Source organism: Enhydra lutris, unplaced genomic scaffold (genome assembly GCF_002288905.1).
Source record: "Enhydra lutris kenyoni isolate GAN:26980312 unplaced genomic scaffold, ASM228890v2 scaffoldscaffold15, whole genome shotgun sequence".
NCBI classification, from domain to species: domain Eukaryota; kingdom Metazoa; phylum Chordata; class Mammalia; order Carnivora; family Mustelidae; genus Enhydra; species Enhydra lutris.
Window position 1 is genome coordinate 48,335,401 of NW_019154099.1, and position 18,515 is coordinate 48,353,915.

General features: G+C 49.6%; 1 protein-coding gene across 4 annotated transcripts in view; it reads right to left on the bottom strand.

Moving 5' to 3' along the window:
* Positions 1-18,255, bottom strand: part of LOC111146955 (ATP binding cassette subfamily C member 4) — a 245,289-nt gene extending 227,034 nt beyond the window's left edge. For all 4 annotated transcript variants that reach the window (XM_022502717.1, XM_022502716.1, XM_022502715.1 and 1 more), the window contains exon 1: positions 18,182-18,255. In XM_022502717.1, coding sequence (XP_022358425.1) covers positions 18,182-18,255 — 74 coding nt within the window. The remainder of the gene's footprint in view (positions 1-18,181) is intronic.
* Positions 18,256-18,515: the final 260 nt, after the last annotated feature.

An 18,515-nucleotide genomic window follows, 5' to 3' on the forward strand; every position in this document is an offset into this window, starting at 1 on the left:
AATTCCAGCTAAACCAGTTCATTCTTTGAAGCATTAGGTCAATTACAAACATACCAACCCTAGCTTCGTATTCAGAAGGAACAAAAACAGCCTTTGAAAAGCCTCTTACGTGGTCTATTAAAGGCCTTATTCAGTAGGAAGTAGAAGAGGGAAAGCTCCATAGGGAATCTCGGGACACGCTAAAATTGCTTTCTTAATAATCTTAGGCTCTTCTCCCACTTTGAAAAATGTTTCCTGTGACCACAAAAACTCAGAGGTGGGGGGGAGAAAAAGAGCGACTGAAAACAACACAAATGGGTTTAGCAGAAAGTGCGGGGTATCCCATGTAGACATACAAATGGGCTGTCACCCCTGGCTCCCATCTGTCCCCTCTCCCCAGTCCCATACCCACCCCAGGGATCTGGATGCCGCTTCCAGGCAAATCCGATTCCCTCTAGCAAGCCACTCTGCTCCTCGTCCCTCCGCAAAGGTCACCCGAACAAAGGGGAGGGAACACAGACCACCCTCCTCCCACCCCCCTCCCACCCCCCCTGCAAGAGTCTAGAAGAGTGAGGACCCAACGTATAACCCAGAAGCAGAGGAAACACCACCCCCTTTCTCCCTCCAAAGAGGCCAGAGTCAAACGGCATCTTCCCCCCCCATCCCCACTCATCCCCAAGGTAGCAGCCCTCACATGCTCTCAAAGCACAGAATGCGTACTTGCCTTTATTCATTTTTTTTCATACGCAACCCACAACTTTTGTTGTAGAGATTTTATTTATTTGACAGAGAGAGAGAGAGAGAGCACACAAGCAGGAGGAGCAGCAGTAGGAGAGGGAGAAGCAGGCTCCCCGCTGAGCAGGGGGTCCAATGTAGGACTTGATCCCAGGACCCTGGGATCATGACCCTGAGCCACCCAGGCGTCCCTCACTTTTTTTTTTTTTTTTCTTTTTAACCAGGTTCTCAGCAACAGGATTGGAGTAAACAGGAATTCTGACAATCACTAATTCAGATGAGGTCCTAAGTGCTGGTCTACCATGTGCCAAGCCCTTTCCTGGACTGTTGCCCACAGATGGCCTCTTCCGTGGAGCTCACAGGAAGGAAAGCAAGGACAACCGCCCTAAGACAGGTCCAGAGCAATGACAACGATCAGAGAGAAAATGAAAGAGAGACGTGGCTGAGGCTGGCGGCGGTTACTCTAGCTGGAGGTGAGGAAGGCTCTCAGAGGAGGCCAGGCGTGGACCGAGACCCAGGTCAGCATATTCCAAGAAAAAGAACAGCGAGTGAGAAGCCCTGAGGTCTACGGCACGCACAGAAAAACCCTGAAATACTAAGCATTTGCCGCTAATGGAGCGGGATAATAAAAGAATGTCCTGTAGAAGGTAGTGAATCGGGGAATCTGGGAGAGGGAGCCAGGCTTCGGGACTTCTCCCATCTACCCAGTTACTACTGGCATGTTCCATGGACAAAGACAGAAACTGGCTGGGACTGGATGTGGCCCAAGGGCACACACTGTTAGTTCCTCAGCCAGGACAGTCACCGGGGGATGCTGCCTGCCAGCCTCCACCAGCTCAGCAGACCCCAAGTGCTGGGCCCCATACAGGGCCACTCAGAGGTGAAGGTCCGTGTCACTTCAGGGGACTTCCAGCCTTTCCTCCTTCCCCAGGACTTCCCCGGTTCCCAGCGTGCTCACCACAAGCCCCGGGCCATGGCCTCCTGGCGAGCTTGCTCTCCCTGCCTCCCACAGCAGAGAAGCTGAGTGCTGCTGGGCCACCGTGGTCTTCACTGGCTGGACTCCGACGCATCCCGGGAGACCTGTCCAGCGCCATGAACTGGACCACCTGTCTCCGTCCACACTCCCACCACCTGGTGGGACCCGCCTGGTCTGCGAGGGGCCACCTCCAGGGCCACACGCTCTCCCGGGAGCTTTCACAGGGCGTATTCTCACCGACCAAGCGCAGGTGGCAGGTGGTTCTCCCAGGTGGGGGCGGATCCTGGGTTTTCACTAGCCATCACTCCAGGCACAAGTGTAGCAAATGTCTGGCCTCACCCTGACCACACTTCCTGCCCAAGTTCCACGGCGCAGTGAAGGGTATAGTTTAGGGAATACAAACTTCAGCTCACTTAGAGCAATATGAACCATCCAACCTAAGACACTCCTAGGAGTAAAACAAGGGGCCATTAATAATGACAACAGGGTAAGGGGCAAACCGAGAGTTAGAAGCACAAGGTACAGGTGAAAAGAAAAATTAAAAACAAGACTGGCAACAGCTCTAGGACCTCAGGCAATCAAAAAAAAAAAAAATTGACAATCTATTTATTTGAGAGAGAGCAAAAGTGGGAGGGGCAGAGGGAGAGGGAGAGACTCTCAAGCAGACTCCCCCTCTGAGCAAGGAACCCGAGGCAGGGCTCGATCTCAAGACCCTGAGATCATGACCTGAATCAAAACCAAGACTGGACGCTTAACCCACTGCACCACCCAGGTACCCCTCAAAAATTTTATTCTTGGGGTGCCTGGGTGGCTCAGTGGGTTAAGCCTCTGCCTTCGGCTCAGGTCATGATCTCAGGGTCCTGGGATCGAGCCCCACATCGGGCTCTCTGCTCAACGGGGAGCCTGCTTCCTCCTCTCTCTCTGCCTGCCGCTCTGCCTACTTGTGATTTCTCTGTCAAATAAATAAATAAAATCTTTTAAAAAAAAATTTTTATTCTTGATCTGATTTCCTTTCAAGTTGAAGTAGGATTTCTTTTCCTTTAGTGGGGGGGAGCGGAAGGGGGAAGGCTACCACACCAAACCATTTCCTTCCGAAATAAAAAGATGCAAGAACACCACAGAGAGCAGTGGCCTATCTGGAGACCCAGATATAGACAGGGGCGCCTGGATGGCTCAGTGGGTTAAGCATCTGACCCTCAATTTCAGCTCAGGTCATGCTCTCAGGATCATGAGATCAAGCCCCACATTGGGCTCAGCAAGGAGTCTGTCTGGGATTCTCTTTCTCTCCCTCTGCTTCCCCCCCCACCGGACACACACATACACTTTCTCTCTCAAATAAATAAAATGGGAAGGGGCACCTGGGTGACTCAGTCGGTTGGTACCTTTCGCTCAGGTCATGATCCCAGGGTCCCGGGACTGAACCCCGCGACAGGCTCCCCACTCAGCATGGAGTCTGCTTCTCCCTCTTCCCCCTCTACCTGCCTGTGATTTTTTTCTCTCTCTCTCTCAAATATTTTTTTATATGGAGAACCCAGATATAAATAACACAAACCCTTCTCTCTATAGTCTAACCTAAGGCTAAAATCCATCAGGAGCCAGGGGCCACTTCAGAAGTAAAGACTGGGGAGCGCCTGGGTGGCTGGATGGGTTAGAGTCTCTGCCTTTAGCAGATTATGATCCGGTCCATGATCAGGGTCCTGGGATCGAGTCCCGCATCGGGCTCTCTGCTCAGCTGGGAGCCTGCTTCCCCCTCTCACTCTCTGCCTGCCTCTCTGCCTACTTGTGATCCCTGTCAAATAAATAAATAAGTAAATCTTTAAAAATTAAAAAAAAAAATGAAGAAGTAGTAAAGACTGGGCCTGAACACAGACACCAGACCACTAATATAGGAAAAAGAAGCCACCCGTAACACAGCAGGCTTCTGGAGGTACACCTCTTTCGGGATTCCAGAAGAAGGAAGAACTTCTGCACAGACTAAAACACAATGCAGTTTAACAAGCAGCCCCTCTTCTAAGAATTCTTTCCTAGATCACACCAGCTCCTCAGGCTCAGCCCACACGCCCACTGGTAACACTCCCTCCTCTGCTTCCAGGGACCTCTGCTCGTGACTTCCAGCATCTAAAGTTGGGAATCAAACAGCCCCACCCGCTCCATTTACAAAGTTGTGCTGCTGTGGGCGCAAAACATACCCTGTGCACCCCAGTGTCCTCAGCTGGAGGCAAAGGGACGCATTGGGCAAAGCGTGTACAAACGTCACCACGTCTACTGTAGCACCATACCTCGTGTGACAGGAGTTTACACAGTAAGGCAGCAAACTGTTTACGAAAGTCCTAGAGTGATCAGAATGGCGGTGCCCAAGATGAGGGGGGCCACTGCCTGCAGGGAGGGAGCTGAGAGAAGACCGGGCGGGGGGGAAACCCACCCAACACGCAACCCCTATCTTCACAAACCTCCAGCCCCCATCGCAGATAGATTTTTGTGGAATCTAGTAAATGGGGCTGACTTGGGTTGGGCGGGGGGAGAACCAGGAAACAAGGCTGACTTGGGGGGCCAGGTGGGGGGACACAGAAGGTTCAAGAGAACATAGCAGGTAAAGCATGAGGTGGAAGGAAGTAAGCACAGCACTGGCAGGAAATGTGGAATGGGACCTTCAGCCACCAGCAGCGCCCCAGGAGCCACAGGGAGGAGCCACAGGACAGAGCCAGCACACGAGGCTTCCGGGGGGGAGAGGATCCCCACCCTGGAAGAACACGCTAGCCTCACCCGTGCTTACGTTCTCCCCCCAGCACCACACAGTCGGCCCTTCCGCACACAGGGTGCCACATCCGTGCTCATGGTTACCTCTTCCTTGAAATTCCTGCCAGGAATCCCTTGTGAGAGGGAGGAAACCGCTAATGGCTTTGAACCAGACCTTCCCCTGTCTGTGTGACCCAGGGCCGGCTTAACCCCACCTGCCTCTGGCTGATCTCAAGTTCGCCAGTCGGGGTTCAACCCGCCTGCCACAGCCCTCACCCACCTCCCATACCACCGTCCCCACAGCCTGACCCACGAAGGAGGAGCCGTGCCTTCACTTTGTTCCACCCTCAACAGAAACGCCAATTCCCAGAACTCAAAGGCGCCAAAATTCCCTCCTCCTGAGCATGTGTGAGTCAGCTGCTCTGTGGGACTCCTTCCTGCTGTACCCCATCCTTCCTGGAAGCCGTCTTAGAAACTGTGCCTCCCCCTTACAGGAAAGGAATCCCTCCCTCCCAGGGAGCCGTGTCCACGAAGAAGCCTTAAGGAATTCCAAGACTTCGGCTTACTTTCTGAGCAGCCCCTAGCAGAGATGACCAAAGTCCAGGAGCGACAGAGTGAGAGAAAGAGACAGAGACAGAGAAGGAGGAAGGGATCCTAATTTGGCTTACTCAGGGGTACGAATTCTCTTTAAAAGGTCTCTTTAAAAAAAAAAAAACTGGACTACGTCCACGCGAAAGGGGAAAAGCAGAGAGGATTCCGAGCATGATGAGAACGACGGTCCCCTCTTTTTCTCAGCTGTTAATACTTGACACACTAAGGACTTGCATGGGGCTTTCACAGAAGCAAACTAACTTGGTTAATTTCCATGCGGATGTAAAAGAGAAAGTTCGGAGCACGAGCCTCAAAGAACCTAACGTACGTGGGACGGTCCCTCACCCCGGATGCAGACCTGGTTCTCGGGAACGGACATCAGCCTGCGTGACCCAGTGTCAAGAGCGGTAATGACACTTGAACTCCCGACCCGCCCATCCAGGGGAGAAGCTCATTCTCCTCCCGAGTCAAGTCCTCTGAAGGGTTTTTAAGGGCATTGCCTCCGAGACTGAAAAGTTCTGGGGAATTTTACCCTGAATTCGACTCAAAATTTGAGGCAGCAGGTCCATAACCAGCAGGTCAAGAGAAGGCTAAGGTCGTGAGGTCAAAGTCCTTAGTGAATTCAGTGTAATAGAGGTCAAATGACCACGATACAAAGCAGCTCGGACCAGTGACAGCCAGGGACACTGGCTCCAACCAGGACCTCCCCAAAACACACAGGGAACCTCAGATGGGGGGTGGGGTACATAACAAAGTACACAGACAGGGCGACTTCAGTAACAAAATTGAACCTCTCGTGGTTCTGCAGGGACGGAGTCCAAGAGCAAGGCAGAAAGAAAGCAGGTGCCTCTAGATGCTCACTTGGGTGGTTTTGGCCACGTTGCTCTGCTATGGAACGGTTTTCTAGAAACCTTCTGGAGAATACAGTGACCACCACCTTATAATTTCCCAAGTGCTTCCAGACAGTGACCCCATTCTCAGTACAAATTACATTTCCCTTCGTTGCTTTTTTTTTTTTTTTTTTTTAAACAAATCTTAATTTCTGCAGCAGTTACTAACAGGTCACCTCTCCATGGGACATGGAGATGACACACCACATTCCCTCCCTGCTGCCTTGCCCTGCTTCATTCCAAGTGGGGAAGAAAAGTAAGTGTATAGCATTTTATCCATTTATTATATTTAAAACACAAGTTTTAGAATACACCGAGATTGGGGTGCCTGGGTGACTCAATCGTTAAGCATCTGCCTTTGGCTCAGGTCATGAACCCAGGGTCCTGGGATTGAGCCTCACATCAGGCTCCCTGCTCGGTGGGAAGTCTGCTTCTCCCTCTCCGACTCCCCCTGCTTGTGTTCCCTCTCTCATCATCTCTAATAAATAAATAAAATCTTTTTCAAAAATGAACTAATTAATTAAAATGGAGTCAGGAGGGGCACCTGGGTGGCTCACTCAGCCAAGCACCTGACTTCAGCTCGGGTTATGATCCCAGGATCCTGAGATCGAGACCCCTCCATCCAGCCTCCTCCCTGAGCAGGGAACCTGCTTCTCCCTCTGCCTGCTGTTCCCCCTGCTTGTGCTCTCTTGCTTTCTCTGTCAAATAAATAAGATCTTTGGAGCACCTGGGTGGCTCAGTGGGTTAAGCCTCTGCCTTCGGCCCAGTTCATGATCTCAGGGTCCTAGGACTGAGCTCCATATTGGGCTCTCTGCTCAGTAGGGAGCCTGCTTCCCCCTCTCTCTCTGCCTGCCTCTCTGCCTACTTGTGATCTCTCTCTGTCAAATAAATTAATTTTCTTAAAAAAGAGCTTTAAAAAAAGGGGGGGGATTTCCTCTTCTTTGCACTTCATACTTGCCTACAGTTTTGCTATAGCTTGAATGTCCCCGACTGCAATTTTCTGCTATTCTGATATAAATTCATTCTTGCTTGTAACACAACTGACAGTTTTATTTTTAAGGTCAACATTCCATAATGCCCAGCTTGCTCCTGTTTAAGGCAGAGGCCTGCATTTCCAAATTAGAGAAACTCCGATTAGGAAGGCTAAAGTCATAACTTACAATCACTGGGCAAGCCTGCTAAGTTCAAGATGCTCGGCTAGGCACCAGAATAAAGGTGTTAAAGACACTTGTTCCTACCCTCAATGAGTTAACAACTTAGCTTTAAAAGTCACAAATGAGGGGCGCCTGGGTGGCTCAGTGGGTTAAGCCTCTGCCTTCAGCCCAGGACATGATCTCAGGGTCCTGGGATCGAGCCCTGCATCGGGCTCTCTGCTCAGTAGAGACCCTGCTTCCCCCTCTCTCTGCCTGCCTGTGATCTGTCAAATAAATAAAATCTTAAAAAAAAAAAAAAAAAAAGTCACAAATGAGGGGCACTTGGGTGGCTCAGTCGGTTAAGCATCTGCCTTTGGCTCAGGTCATGATCCCAGGGTTCTGGCATGGGCCCCATGTCAGGGTCCCTGCTCAGCAGAGAGTCTGCTTCTCCCTCTCCCTCTGTGTGTGCTCTTGCTTGCGTGCTCTCTCAAGCAAATAAATAAATCTTAAAAAAAAAAAAAAAGGAAAGATCCCACAAGAGTCAGCCTGTGCTCATTAAGAGGAAATCATGCTAATTCCTTTCTTTGCAAGATTTCAGACTGACTGCCAAGTACATAAGGTACCTCTGGACTCCCATAAGACAGACGACATGACCTCCCCCCACACCTGTGGCAAGTTCATGTTCGACCCAGTGCTCATGAGTGGATCAGACACAACCTGCAGGACGGTTCCAAGATCTGTCCTTTCTGGCATTACTCTCAACCGACAGCAACGGATGCTGGACCCTGCGACCAACAAAATGAACTTTGTGTGGGGACAAACCCCACCGACTGTGACATCAGTTGTCCATGTGTCCAACATAGCCCAGTGGTATACACTGCTCACCATACCCAAGTGTTATCGCCAGCCCAGGCTTCTTCCTGGAGCCCCCAACACACGATCGATGCGTACCCCACCCCTCTACTTAAACGTGTGGAAGGCATCTCAAACTGAATATGGTCAAATCCGAACTCCTGGTCTTCTCCAACCCACTCCTCCTGCAGTCTTCAGCAGCTCACTGAATGGGGACTCCATCCTTCCAGGGGCTCGGGCTGAACCCAGAGGCAACCTTGCCTGTCTCTTCCTTTCAAGTTCCACAATCTAATATCAGAGATGCCCAGCTCTACCTTCGAATAAGCTCCTTCCTGAACCCAACTACTCACCACCGCCACTCCCATCACCCTCCTGGTCAAAACTACCTCTTGCCTGAACCACTGCGAAATCTTCCACAGGTCTCCCTGCTTCTGCCCATGGATTTTAATCTATTCTTAATATATCCCAAACATTTGGAATGGGGTTGGGGGGTGGGGCAAACATTTTCTGTAAAGAACTAGGTCATAAATATTTTAGACGTTGCAGGTCATACAGTCTCTGTACCACTCAACTCTGCTGTTGTAGCCCACGGACAATATATAAATGAATGAGCACAGCCATGTTCCAATAAAACTTTATTTACAAAAACAGACAGTAGGCTGGATTTGACCTGCAGGTCACAGTTTGCCAACTCCTGCTTTAGAACATTACCCCCAACACAGCAAGCACTCAAAAATAATTAAACTGTCAGATTAGTTACTTCAACTACCACCACTGGCCAGAATAAACCTAGAATAGTAGGTAAGTTCTAGATGCCACATTAATATAAAGACATTGATAAACCAAAGTATATTCAGTTCAAGCAGATGGAAAGGGGTCTGAAAACCCTGTCATTTAAAGGCAACCTAAGAACTGGAGACAATTATCTTAAAGATTTAATGGATCCATATTTTTTTTTAATTTTTTTAAGGATATTATTTATTTGACAGAGAGAGACACAGCGAGAGAGGGAACAAAAGCAGAGGAAGTGGGAGAGGGAGAAGCAGGCTGCTCACTGAGCAGGGAGCCTGATGTGAGGCTCGATCCCAGGACCCTGGGATCACGACCTGAGCCTAAGGCAGACACTTAACGACCGAGCCACCCAGGAGCCCCCCCAAAAAAAGATTTAATGGATCCATGAGGGTGGTCTTTGAAGAATACCAGGCCAGCATGTGGAAGGGGGGTGTCAACTTGCTATGTGTTGACAAAAAAAAGAGAGAGAGAGATACAGATGGGCAGAAACTGCCAAAAAAGAAAACTGGCTCGTAACAGCAGTCTTCTGTCATTCCAGAATGAAGATTAGTAAGAGCAGCAAATTACCCCACTGAACGATGTCCGGAAAGGATTCCTGCATTGAGTATGAACTAAGATCTCTCCCATCCAACCCTATAATTCCGGGACCCTGGAAGTAGGGCAGATACCAGCTAGCCTGGGGAAGGAGAGCACACAGGAACTAGGCCCATGAAGAGGCTAGGCTGGCCCAGAAGTGGCCACGGAACCAGTGAATGGAATTAGGAGCTAACGCTAGAAGGACTAGAGGTGCTCATGGAGGCCAGGACTGGGGAGAAGAGATAAGGACGAAAGCTGGCGACGGTGAAACGGAGAGGGGTGTGATCCTGAATGACAGTATCAAAATCAGAAGTGGTGGGGGGAGGGGCGTCCACAACACTGGATTGCTGTTCTCAGGAGATGCCAGCCTTTCCACAATCCTGTGCCCTACACATGCCCGTCCACCCTCCAAGAGGACTCCCCACCTTTCCCACACCACCCCTCCCTGAAACCCCCCATTGGAGCGTGCATTAGTCCCACATCTAAACACTGCACACCCGACGTGTTGTCATTCTCTCACAGCGACCTGGACACGTGGCCCACACTTTCTAGCCCACCTAACGGTAGAGGCGACCGTGCAACTGACACCTTGCCAATAAAACGTGAGTGTCAAGGACATAGGTAGTTACCAACCCAGGAACACAAAAACCAGCCACAAATAACTCCTCTCCAGCTGAATTAAGAGGACTTGGAGAGGACCCAAGAACCGAGCCACAAGACATAGAAAGACCAGCTACTGAGTAAGTGTGTGGGGTGGCTCCCCACCCCAAGCAACCCGGAAAGGACTATAAACGTGACTTCCAGTGTGTTTTGTTTTGGTTTTTTAACTAAGTCACTAAGATTAGGGGCTTGTTTTGCTCAGAAGCTGACACCAGTGACAGAATTAAGAAGACGGGACGGTGTGAGCTCTTTGAGAACAGGAATGTTATTTTTATGGATTTGAATGCAGGAACACAAAAGAACCTCAAATGTTGGCCCAAAGAATTACCTAAACTACAAGCTGGACCAGTACCCTTGGCCTCCCACTGTGCTCTCAACCAGAAATGGACTTTAAGGGCTGAAAGAGAGCCCAGAAACTTGGTTCCCAAAGCTTAGTGTGAGTCTCCCAGAACCCTGTCAAAAAAAATTGATTCAGGCTGCCAACAACTACCCCCCCCAACCCCCCCCACCCCCCCCCCCCCCCCATTAGGTTCCTACCGGTAAGGAATGAGACTCCGAAATTTACATTCATCCTCTAACTGGGAAATAAACTCTGGCAATTTACAAACAAAACTGTTAGCTTACAAATGCTAAGTAACTAGAGGAAGGTGGCCTGGTTTCCTATTTATTCACTGTTTTGGTAAACCAACAGTGTTTGGTTCATTTAATACTCTCAACAACCCTAGGAGATGGGTATCGTGATCATTCCCATTTCACAGATGAGGAAACCTGCCTTTGGTCAGGTAAGCGGTAGAGTTCAGATCTACCCAGGCACTTCAGCTCCAAGGCAGGGGGACGCTGCTCCACAGATCTCCTGGATTAGGGCTCAGGGCTATATACATGGGCCTCTGGCAATGGTACAGGCAACCAGCCTGCTTTCCCCCATTCGCTCCCACACCCTGGCAAACAGCCCAGTAAGGGGTTCACCCAGAGGCAGCCGCCCCTCATCAGTCAGGACGGCAGTCTGGCTCCGGTAGTTACCAGATCTGACTCACCTCAGAGAAGTCCAGAGGTGAGAGAGATGATGGAAGACGAGACGCAAAAGGCAGGTTCTGAAGAATTCTGAGTGCAATCCTTAAGACCTGCTCTTGAACGCAGTTGGGAGGTATGAGAGGTTTTTAAACAGGAGGACGGCATGGATTTTAGGGGAAAGACTGGTGGGGGGAAAACCCATTGGGAGGAGGAAAAGCCAAGGGAGGCTGGTACAGAGGGACACACGCTCCATCCAGGAGGACGGGCACCTCTGTGCCTTTCCTTCCCTTCGGCTCTCACACACTCACATTCTGGAAGCGCTTGCCGAATGAAGGACTCCAAGGGCATGTCTCAAGTTCAGCTGATGGGATCTGAGGTCAGCAACATCAGCAGGAACAGACAGGTTCGTGCCTTACGAACCCAATGGCCAACAACACACATGGCAGATCAGGAGACGGCATGGTGGAAAGAGGGTGGAACACGCTTCTCGTGTGAGCATCTGAGAAGGGCGTAGTCACTCCCGGACACGAGCTGTAAATGTCTGCTGGGGATTACCTGTCACAGCCAGGAGCCTGAGCACTTGGGCCACTGCGTGTGCTGAGGACATGGGCACCACACCAACTGGCACACTCCGGACCTCCCCCCCCCCCCCCGCCCACTGTGCCGTCCCCGACAAGTGCCCCAACCTCTCTGGATATGCACTGCCTTACAGGACCAAGGACTGCCTGAGACACAGAAACATCGGGCAAACGAGGCTGAGCCCCAGGAAGCGTTGAGCAGGTGTTAGTGACGATCAGTATTGCTGTCTCAGTGGACCCAGCCCCGAGGGCTAACCACCTTCGCCCTAAGTGCCCAGCAGGAACTGAAATGCAGATCTCCAAAATACATACCCAGAAGGAAGGACCCTCATCTGCATTTTTAATCGTGTCTTGGAAAATACTGCTGAAATAGGTAAACACGAATTTGTTTCGTTTTAAAAATTTTATTTATTTGAAAGAGATACAGAGGGGGGAGGGGAGGGAGAACAGACTTCCCGCTGAGCAGGGACCCTCCCCCAAGCAGGACTTGATCCCAGGACCCTGAGATCACAACATGAGCCGAAGGCAGATGCCCAACCACCTGAGCCACCCAGGCGTCCCGATAAACATGAGATTTAACTTCTAAAAAAAATTTAATCCTGCCCTCTATCTTACATTTTTAGTTATCTCACTCTATGTACATAATATAAAGAGATCTTAGAAGGATTAATCTTGAAATGGCTCAATCTTTGGGGTCCCCGGCTGGCTTAGTCGGTAGAACATGTGACTCTTGATCTTGGGGTTGTGGTTCAAGCCCTATGTTGGGTGTAGAGATTACTTAAAAATATTTAAAAACTAAAAATAGGGCACCTGCTCCCCCTGCTTGTGCGCAGGCGCTCTGTCAAATAAAACCTTTAAAAAAAAAAAAAACCCTGAAAATAAAAAAATAAAAAATGGATCAATCTTGAAATGGATCTGAAACTTACATTCCAGTCTTCAGGGACCCCCTGGCCATAACAACCTGAGGCCTTAGCTCTGGACTAGGAGACTTTACATTAACAATCATCCCCAGTCTCCCAATTTCAAGGCTCAGATCATTCTCTTACAGGTAGCCACACGGAATTTGCAGGGCCAAAGAGAAGAGGTGAACCCATTCCAAAGCCCTGTCCTTCCCACTGCAGTAGTGGCAACCACCTTTACACAATTCATCAGCACAGAAACACAGAAAACATTTTCAGGGGCTTCAGATTCACACAGAGAAGAAACCCACAGAGACATTCTCGTGTTAGGGGACAGGGTTTGCTGTCCCCACTGAGAACTGACAGGCAAGATTTCGATAAAGGCTCATAGGGCGCATGACCTCACTGGGTTCCTCACCCCACAGAGCAGGCCAAGCCTGGGAGATACAAGAGGGAGAGGGGATCCCCTGGAGAACTCAAAAAAGGAAATTATCTACTTAATACACCTGAATGAATATGAGTTGAGTTAACCCTACTCACACGGAGCAGATGCAGAACTGTATAAAAACAAACAGAAAAAAATCAAAAAGAAATTAAAGGAGATGAACTTATATTTTGTTACTCTATTTATTTCATTGCAGAGGCTTAGTAAATTTCAGTACACCTTCGGGGTGTTCCACATCTTGCTTGGGCTTGGAGTTATTGTATAAATTGGCCAAAAACTCATCAAACTAAATGCTAAAGAAAGGGGAACAGGGTGAGGCCAAACACAGGGCCCTGAAAAACTAAGCCAGCCTCCTTGTACAAAATGTGTACGTCTGATTGTTAATGAACAACAGGAGATTAACATTAGAAGTTATTCTGGGGAGGGGCACCTGGGTTGCTCAGTCAGCCCAACTTGGTTTAGGCTGTGGCGGTGATCCCAGAGTCGAGGCATCCAGTCTGGGCAGAGTCTGCTTGTCCCTCTCCCTCTGCTTCTCCCCTACTCCCAAGCTCTCTCCCAAATAAATAAACAAACAAAATCTTTCAAAATAAGAAGAAGAACAAATAAAAGGCATTCTAGGGGCAGCTGGTTGTCACTAAAACTTGCAACTCTTGATCTGAGGATTGTAAATTCGAGGCCCATGTTGGGCATAGAGATTACTTAAAAAATTAAAATCTCATGGGTTTTTATTGGCTCCGTCCGTTAAGCACCTGACTTCAGCCCAGGTCAAGGTCTCAGGCTCTTGGGATCCGAGCCCTGTGTCAGACTCTGAGACGCTGAGTGGGAAGTCTGCTTCTCTCTCCTCTTCCTCTCCCCCCAACTCCTGCTTGGGCGCAGGCACACACTCTGGCTCTTTCTCAAATAAAATTTTTTTAAAAAATTAAAATATTTTTTAAAAAAGCATTCTTAAAATGGTGCAAAACCCCAGTTTAAAATGAAATATCTCAAGTAAATAATTGCAACATCGCCAAAAAATAAATGACAAAACCAAACCTCTTAGATTGGAAGTCTCCAGTCTGACCCCAGTGGCAGTCTCCACAACAGCACTGGCTTTCCAAAGTGACAGTTCACAGACTGAACCACTGGCAGGGGAGTGAGAACACAGCCACCCTCAGGTGGCCTGCATGCGTGTGGCCCAAAGCCTTCTCTGGGGACGGGTCCTGAGTGGCTAACCACGGGACGAGAGAAGACAGGGAAACCAGGACCACATCTCCAGGGAGCTGCGCACCAGGGGAGCGGGACACGTCCAGGACATCTCAGGGGACAGGACAATCTAGTACCAGCTGGATAAGCCCACACCACTTGTTTCCAAGAACAGGAAAGAGGAAGAATCGGTCAATAAACCATGATGAGAAAATGGGCTGTTTTGTAAATAAATAAATAAATAAAATTTAAATAAATAAATAAATAAATAAATAAAAATAAATAAAAAAAAAAATGAGGCCTAATACCAAATACAAAAGGAAATTCTAGTGGACTTTGTATAAGAAAATGCTTACGGAGATTTAGAGAATGCTGGAATCTAAAAAAGATATATTACAGAAGCAACAGCAAAAACCAGAAAGAAGAGCTCAATAATCTATAAATTTAAAACCTCTGATCTAGGGGCACCTGGCTGGCTAAGTAAGTAGTGTGTAACTCTTGATCTTGAGGTTGTAAGTCTGAGCCCCCATTGGACGAAGAGATTAAAAATAATTTTAGGGGTGGCTGGGTGGCTCAGTGGGTTAAGCCTCTGCCTCCAGCTCAGGTCACGATCCCAAAGTCCTGGGATGGAGCCCCACATTGGACTCTCTGCTCAGCAGAGAGTCTGCTTCCCCCTCTCTCTGCCTGCCGCTCTGCCTACTTGTGATCTCTCTCTCTCTCTGTCAAATAAATAAATAAAATATTTTAAAAATAATAAGTTTTAAAATCTTTTAAAAAATTCTTTAAGAAAAAAAAACTTCTGATCTAAATTAAGAGTCAAATGAAAATCTCAAAAAATAAGCACTATTACAAGTTTTTTCAAACATATAAAGACCCCATAGGAAAAAAGTCTAATACACAATTCAAAGATACAAAATCAAACTCAAATTAAAACCCTGATATTCTTAATCCATGACTTAGAAAAAAAAGTAATTCAGGTCCTTAAAGTGGACAATGAGGTATACATGCAAACCACTGAGGGTCAGTTGGTCCAAAATTAGAAAATAAAATTTTGCCTTTCACCAGTTACTCCACTTCTGGCTACAGAGAAAAAGGAAAAATGCACCAAAATATATGGGCATGGATATGCATTACATCATAATTAGAAATAAACAGTATTCAACAAAAGGGAAGTAAATTGTAATTATTAAATACCACGTTTTGAAGACTTAATGCTATGAATAAATGTTAGCCGTAAAAAATTAAGAAGGGAAAATAAATAAATAAATAATTAAGAAGGGATCAGGATTCAAAACTATTTGGGAGGGGAAGAATAACTATTTGGTTTTATAGAAAAGGCGTGTGTGTGTTGTGAGTTTTAGGGGGAAGACTAAGAAACCAACACATCAGCAGGTTTACTTGGCTAACAGAAATAAGTCATCCATATTCCTTTCTTTTTCTGTAGCTTTAAATATCTTACCAAAAAAAATAAAAATAGAAAATAAATAAATATTATACATATTCTTTTGAAAAATACACAACACGGACACCTCCCTGGCTCAGTCAAGTATGCAAGTCTTGATCTCAGGGTGATGAGCTCAGTCAAGCACGACGTTGGACATGGAGCGTACTTAAAGAATGAACCAAAATTCTGCAACGATTACCAACACCCATTATGTACAGCTCCTCCTAAACCCAAGTTCAAGCTTTGCTGTCGAAATACCAAAACCCCAGTAAGGCCATGTGTATAGAACTCCGTAAGGCTAGTTACTGGCAGCATGTGGGTAGACGGCTACCAGTTCACAAGTTCAGAAAGCAGATAAAATTTGAGAAGAAAAGTAAACATCCAATGAGAAGATGAAAACTCGGTTTTCCCCGCAAGGTGGGCCTTGTCTCCAGGCAGCACTTCCGATCCGGACTCATTTCAACTTTCTCGCCTACATCCGGGTACACGTGGAAATCACCAAGGCGGTCTCAGACTTTCAAATCCCTAGACACGCAGAAGGTCAACAGATACAGGATGGTAATCCTGGTCAACAGCTAACCTCAAAAGACTTGCCCCTTTTTTAAAACTATAAAACTGGAATGACAATGCAGTGGGGGTAGAGGCTTTAAAGCAGTGAGCCAGGCTCAACCTTCCATCAGAATCACCTGGAGCACGGGCTTAAACCCCACCCCCCACCCCAAGTTTCTACATAATTTACAGAACTGGTCTGGAATGGGTGCCAGAGAACGTGCATTTCTAACAAGCGCCTGGGTGATGGTGACGGTGATGCCACCAAAGGTGTGAGGGCCGTGCTTAGAGGACAGCCGCCCTCAAGCCGCCCTTAGACAGACATCCTTAAGCATGATGGGTTTCACGTCCACCAGCTCATTTCCAACAGCAATGACTTTAAGAAAATTAGGCCTAAAACAAAGAAAGAAAGAAAAAGAAAAAAGAAAATCCAGCCTACAAGCACAAAGGTATGTTTGGAATAGCCTTCTCCGTGCATTTAAGAACAAGGGTCCCAACAGCAGAGGCTCAGTCCATCAGGTGCAAACACAGGGCTCAGGGGCCAGCCGGCCTGATTGGGGATCCTGCTCTACCGCGACACAGCTGTATGATCCCAGGCCATCAGGTGCAAGCCAGAGGTCAGAGGTCCTTCCCCCGAAGTGGGAAGCTGGAAACAGCGCCTACGGAGTCATCAATCTGAGTCCTCACCGGCCCATTTTCATGCACACACCTTGTGAAAAACCCATAAACAGAAAGTGCTCCCAGAGTTCCTTGCCCTGCCTGAGTTAAGGAGATGTTTGCCTACTTCATTATTATTTATGATAACCACACCCAAATTCTTCTTTCCTTAAGAGAGGAGCCAAAAAGCCAAGAGATGTCCCCACACACGGAATACGCCACCATCAAAACAAGCCTAAGAGAGCGCTCACCCCCTCGGTATCTCCTAGGCTTTCCCACAAAAAAAGTTAAAATATCAGAATGTGGGAACGATTAAGGCCTGCGGGTCAGTTTAGGGTCAAGAAACAGAAGATCTAATTATCAGCCCAAGCCTAATTAGAGCCCACAGGTTTGGGCCCACCTCGTTCATGGTCCCAGCTACCACATGGAAAACCGGCCACCTGTATCACCTCTCTGAGCCGTTTTTCACCTGCGTACTCTCCCAGCTCAGGGACCCTCCAGTGATTTTAGGGTGATAGGACTCCTGGACAGGACCACCCGCATTAAGACCACGGATCATTTCTCCAAAGCCTAGACATCCGGAGACGACCCCACAGCCTTCAAGGACCCCATCTCCGGAGCTGGTCCTCAAAGGTGGAAATAGAAATAATTGCAAAAGGGAAAGAGGCTGTGCCAAAAACATACTCCAGCTGTGGCTACGTGTGTCCCAGACAAACGCTAAACGTGTTCGAGAACAGTGTTCCCATTCATGAAATAAAGTGAAACGAAATCTGCCACCACGAGATCCCAGGACACACCGTGTGAGTCCCACGCGGACAAAGGGAGACAGACAGCAGGACGTGGTCACGAACGCAGGAGCCTGTGGAGTGTGCAGCTCCGTGTCACGTAGGGCATATCGGTATATCGGAAGAGCTGGGGACGCCGTGGGGGATGGCAACGGTCCAGGGCACTAGTTAGACCTTGGTTTAGATAAAGGAGGCTGTTCAGAAGCTGCTTGCTTAGGAAGAAAAAGGTGCAGCTCGAGTTTATGAGAAGGGCGAATCCCGGAGCGGTGCGGGGCACGGCTGCTGCGGCTGGAGGCGGGGGGATCCAGGCGGTGCTCCCTCAGGGCAGGAATTCTCCCCGGGCAGCCTCGCATCTCCCCCTCCCCAACCCCTGCGGCGGCGGCGGCGGCTGCCGCCGCCGCTCCGGCTCCTCCTCCTCCTCCCCCTCCTCCCAGACCCTGGAGGCAGGCGAGGCCGCCGACGCCCAGGCATTGGGCCCCTGTGAGCCCCGCGCCACCAAGTCTCCGGCTCCCCTCCCCAGCCCTGCTCCCGCCCGCCCGGCGCGCCAGAGCGCAGGCGGGGACCGCGCGGCGGGCGTGGGGTGGCCCCACCCGCTGCCAAAAGCCGCGCGGCGCCGGCGGCCGGCGCTCCCCCGCCACGACGCTCTCCCCTCCAGCCCCCGAAGGCGCGTGGCGGCAGCGGGGGATGCGGCCGCTCGGGCGGGGCGCTCACCAGAAGAACACGCGCGAGCAGAGGTTAGCGTTCTGCAGCGGGTTGGGCTTCACGTCCGGGTACACGGGCAGCATCTCGCCGCCGGGGTCGCGCTGCTCCAGGAGCCGCCGGCGGGGATGCTGGAGCTCCGGCGGCCGCGCCGGTCCCCTGGGCGGGAGCGCGAAAACCAGCCGCTTCCGGGAGCGGAGCGCCGGCGGCCCGCCCCGTTCCCGCCCCCCGGGCCGCGCGGCGGCTGTTGCTGCGGCTGCTGCAGCTGCTGCTCCTGAAGCCGCTGCCGGTCCCCCGTGCAGCGCCAGGCGAGGCCGCCCGCGGCGTCCGCTGAAGTTGGGTAGCC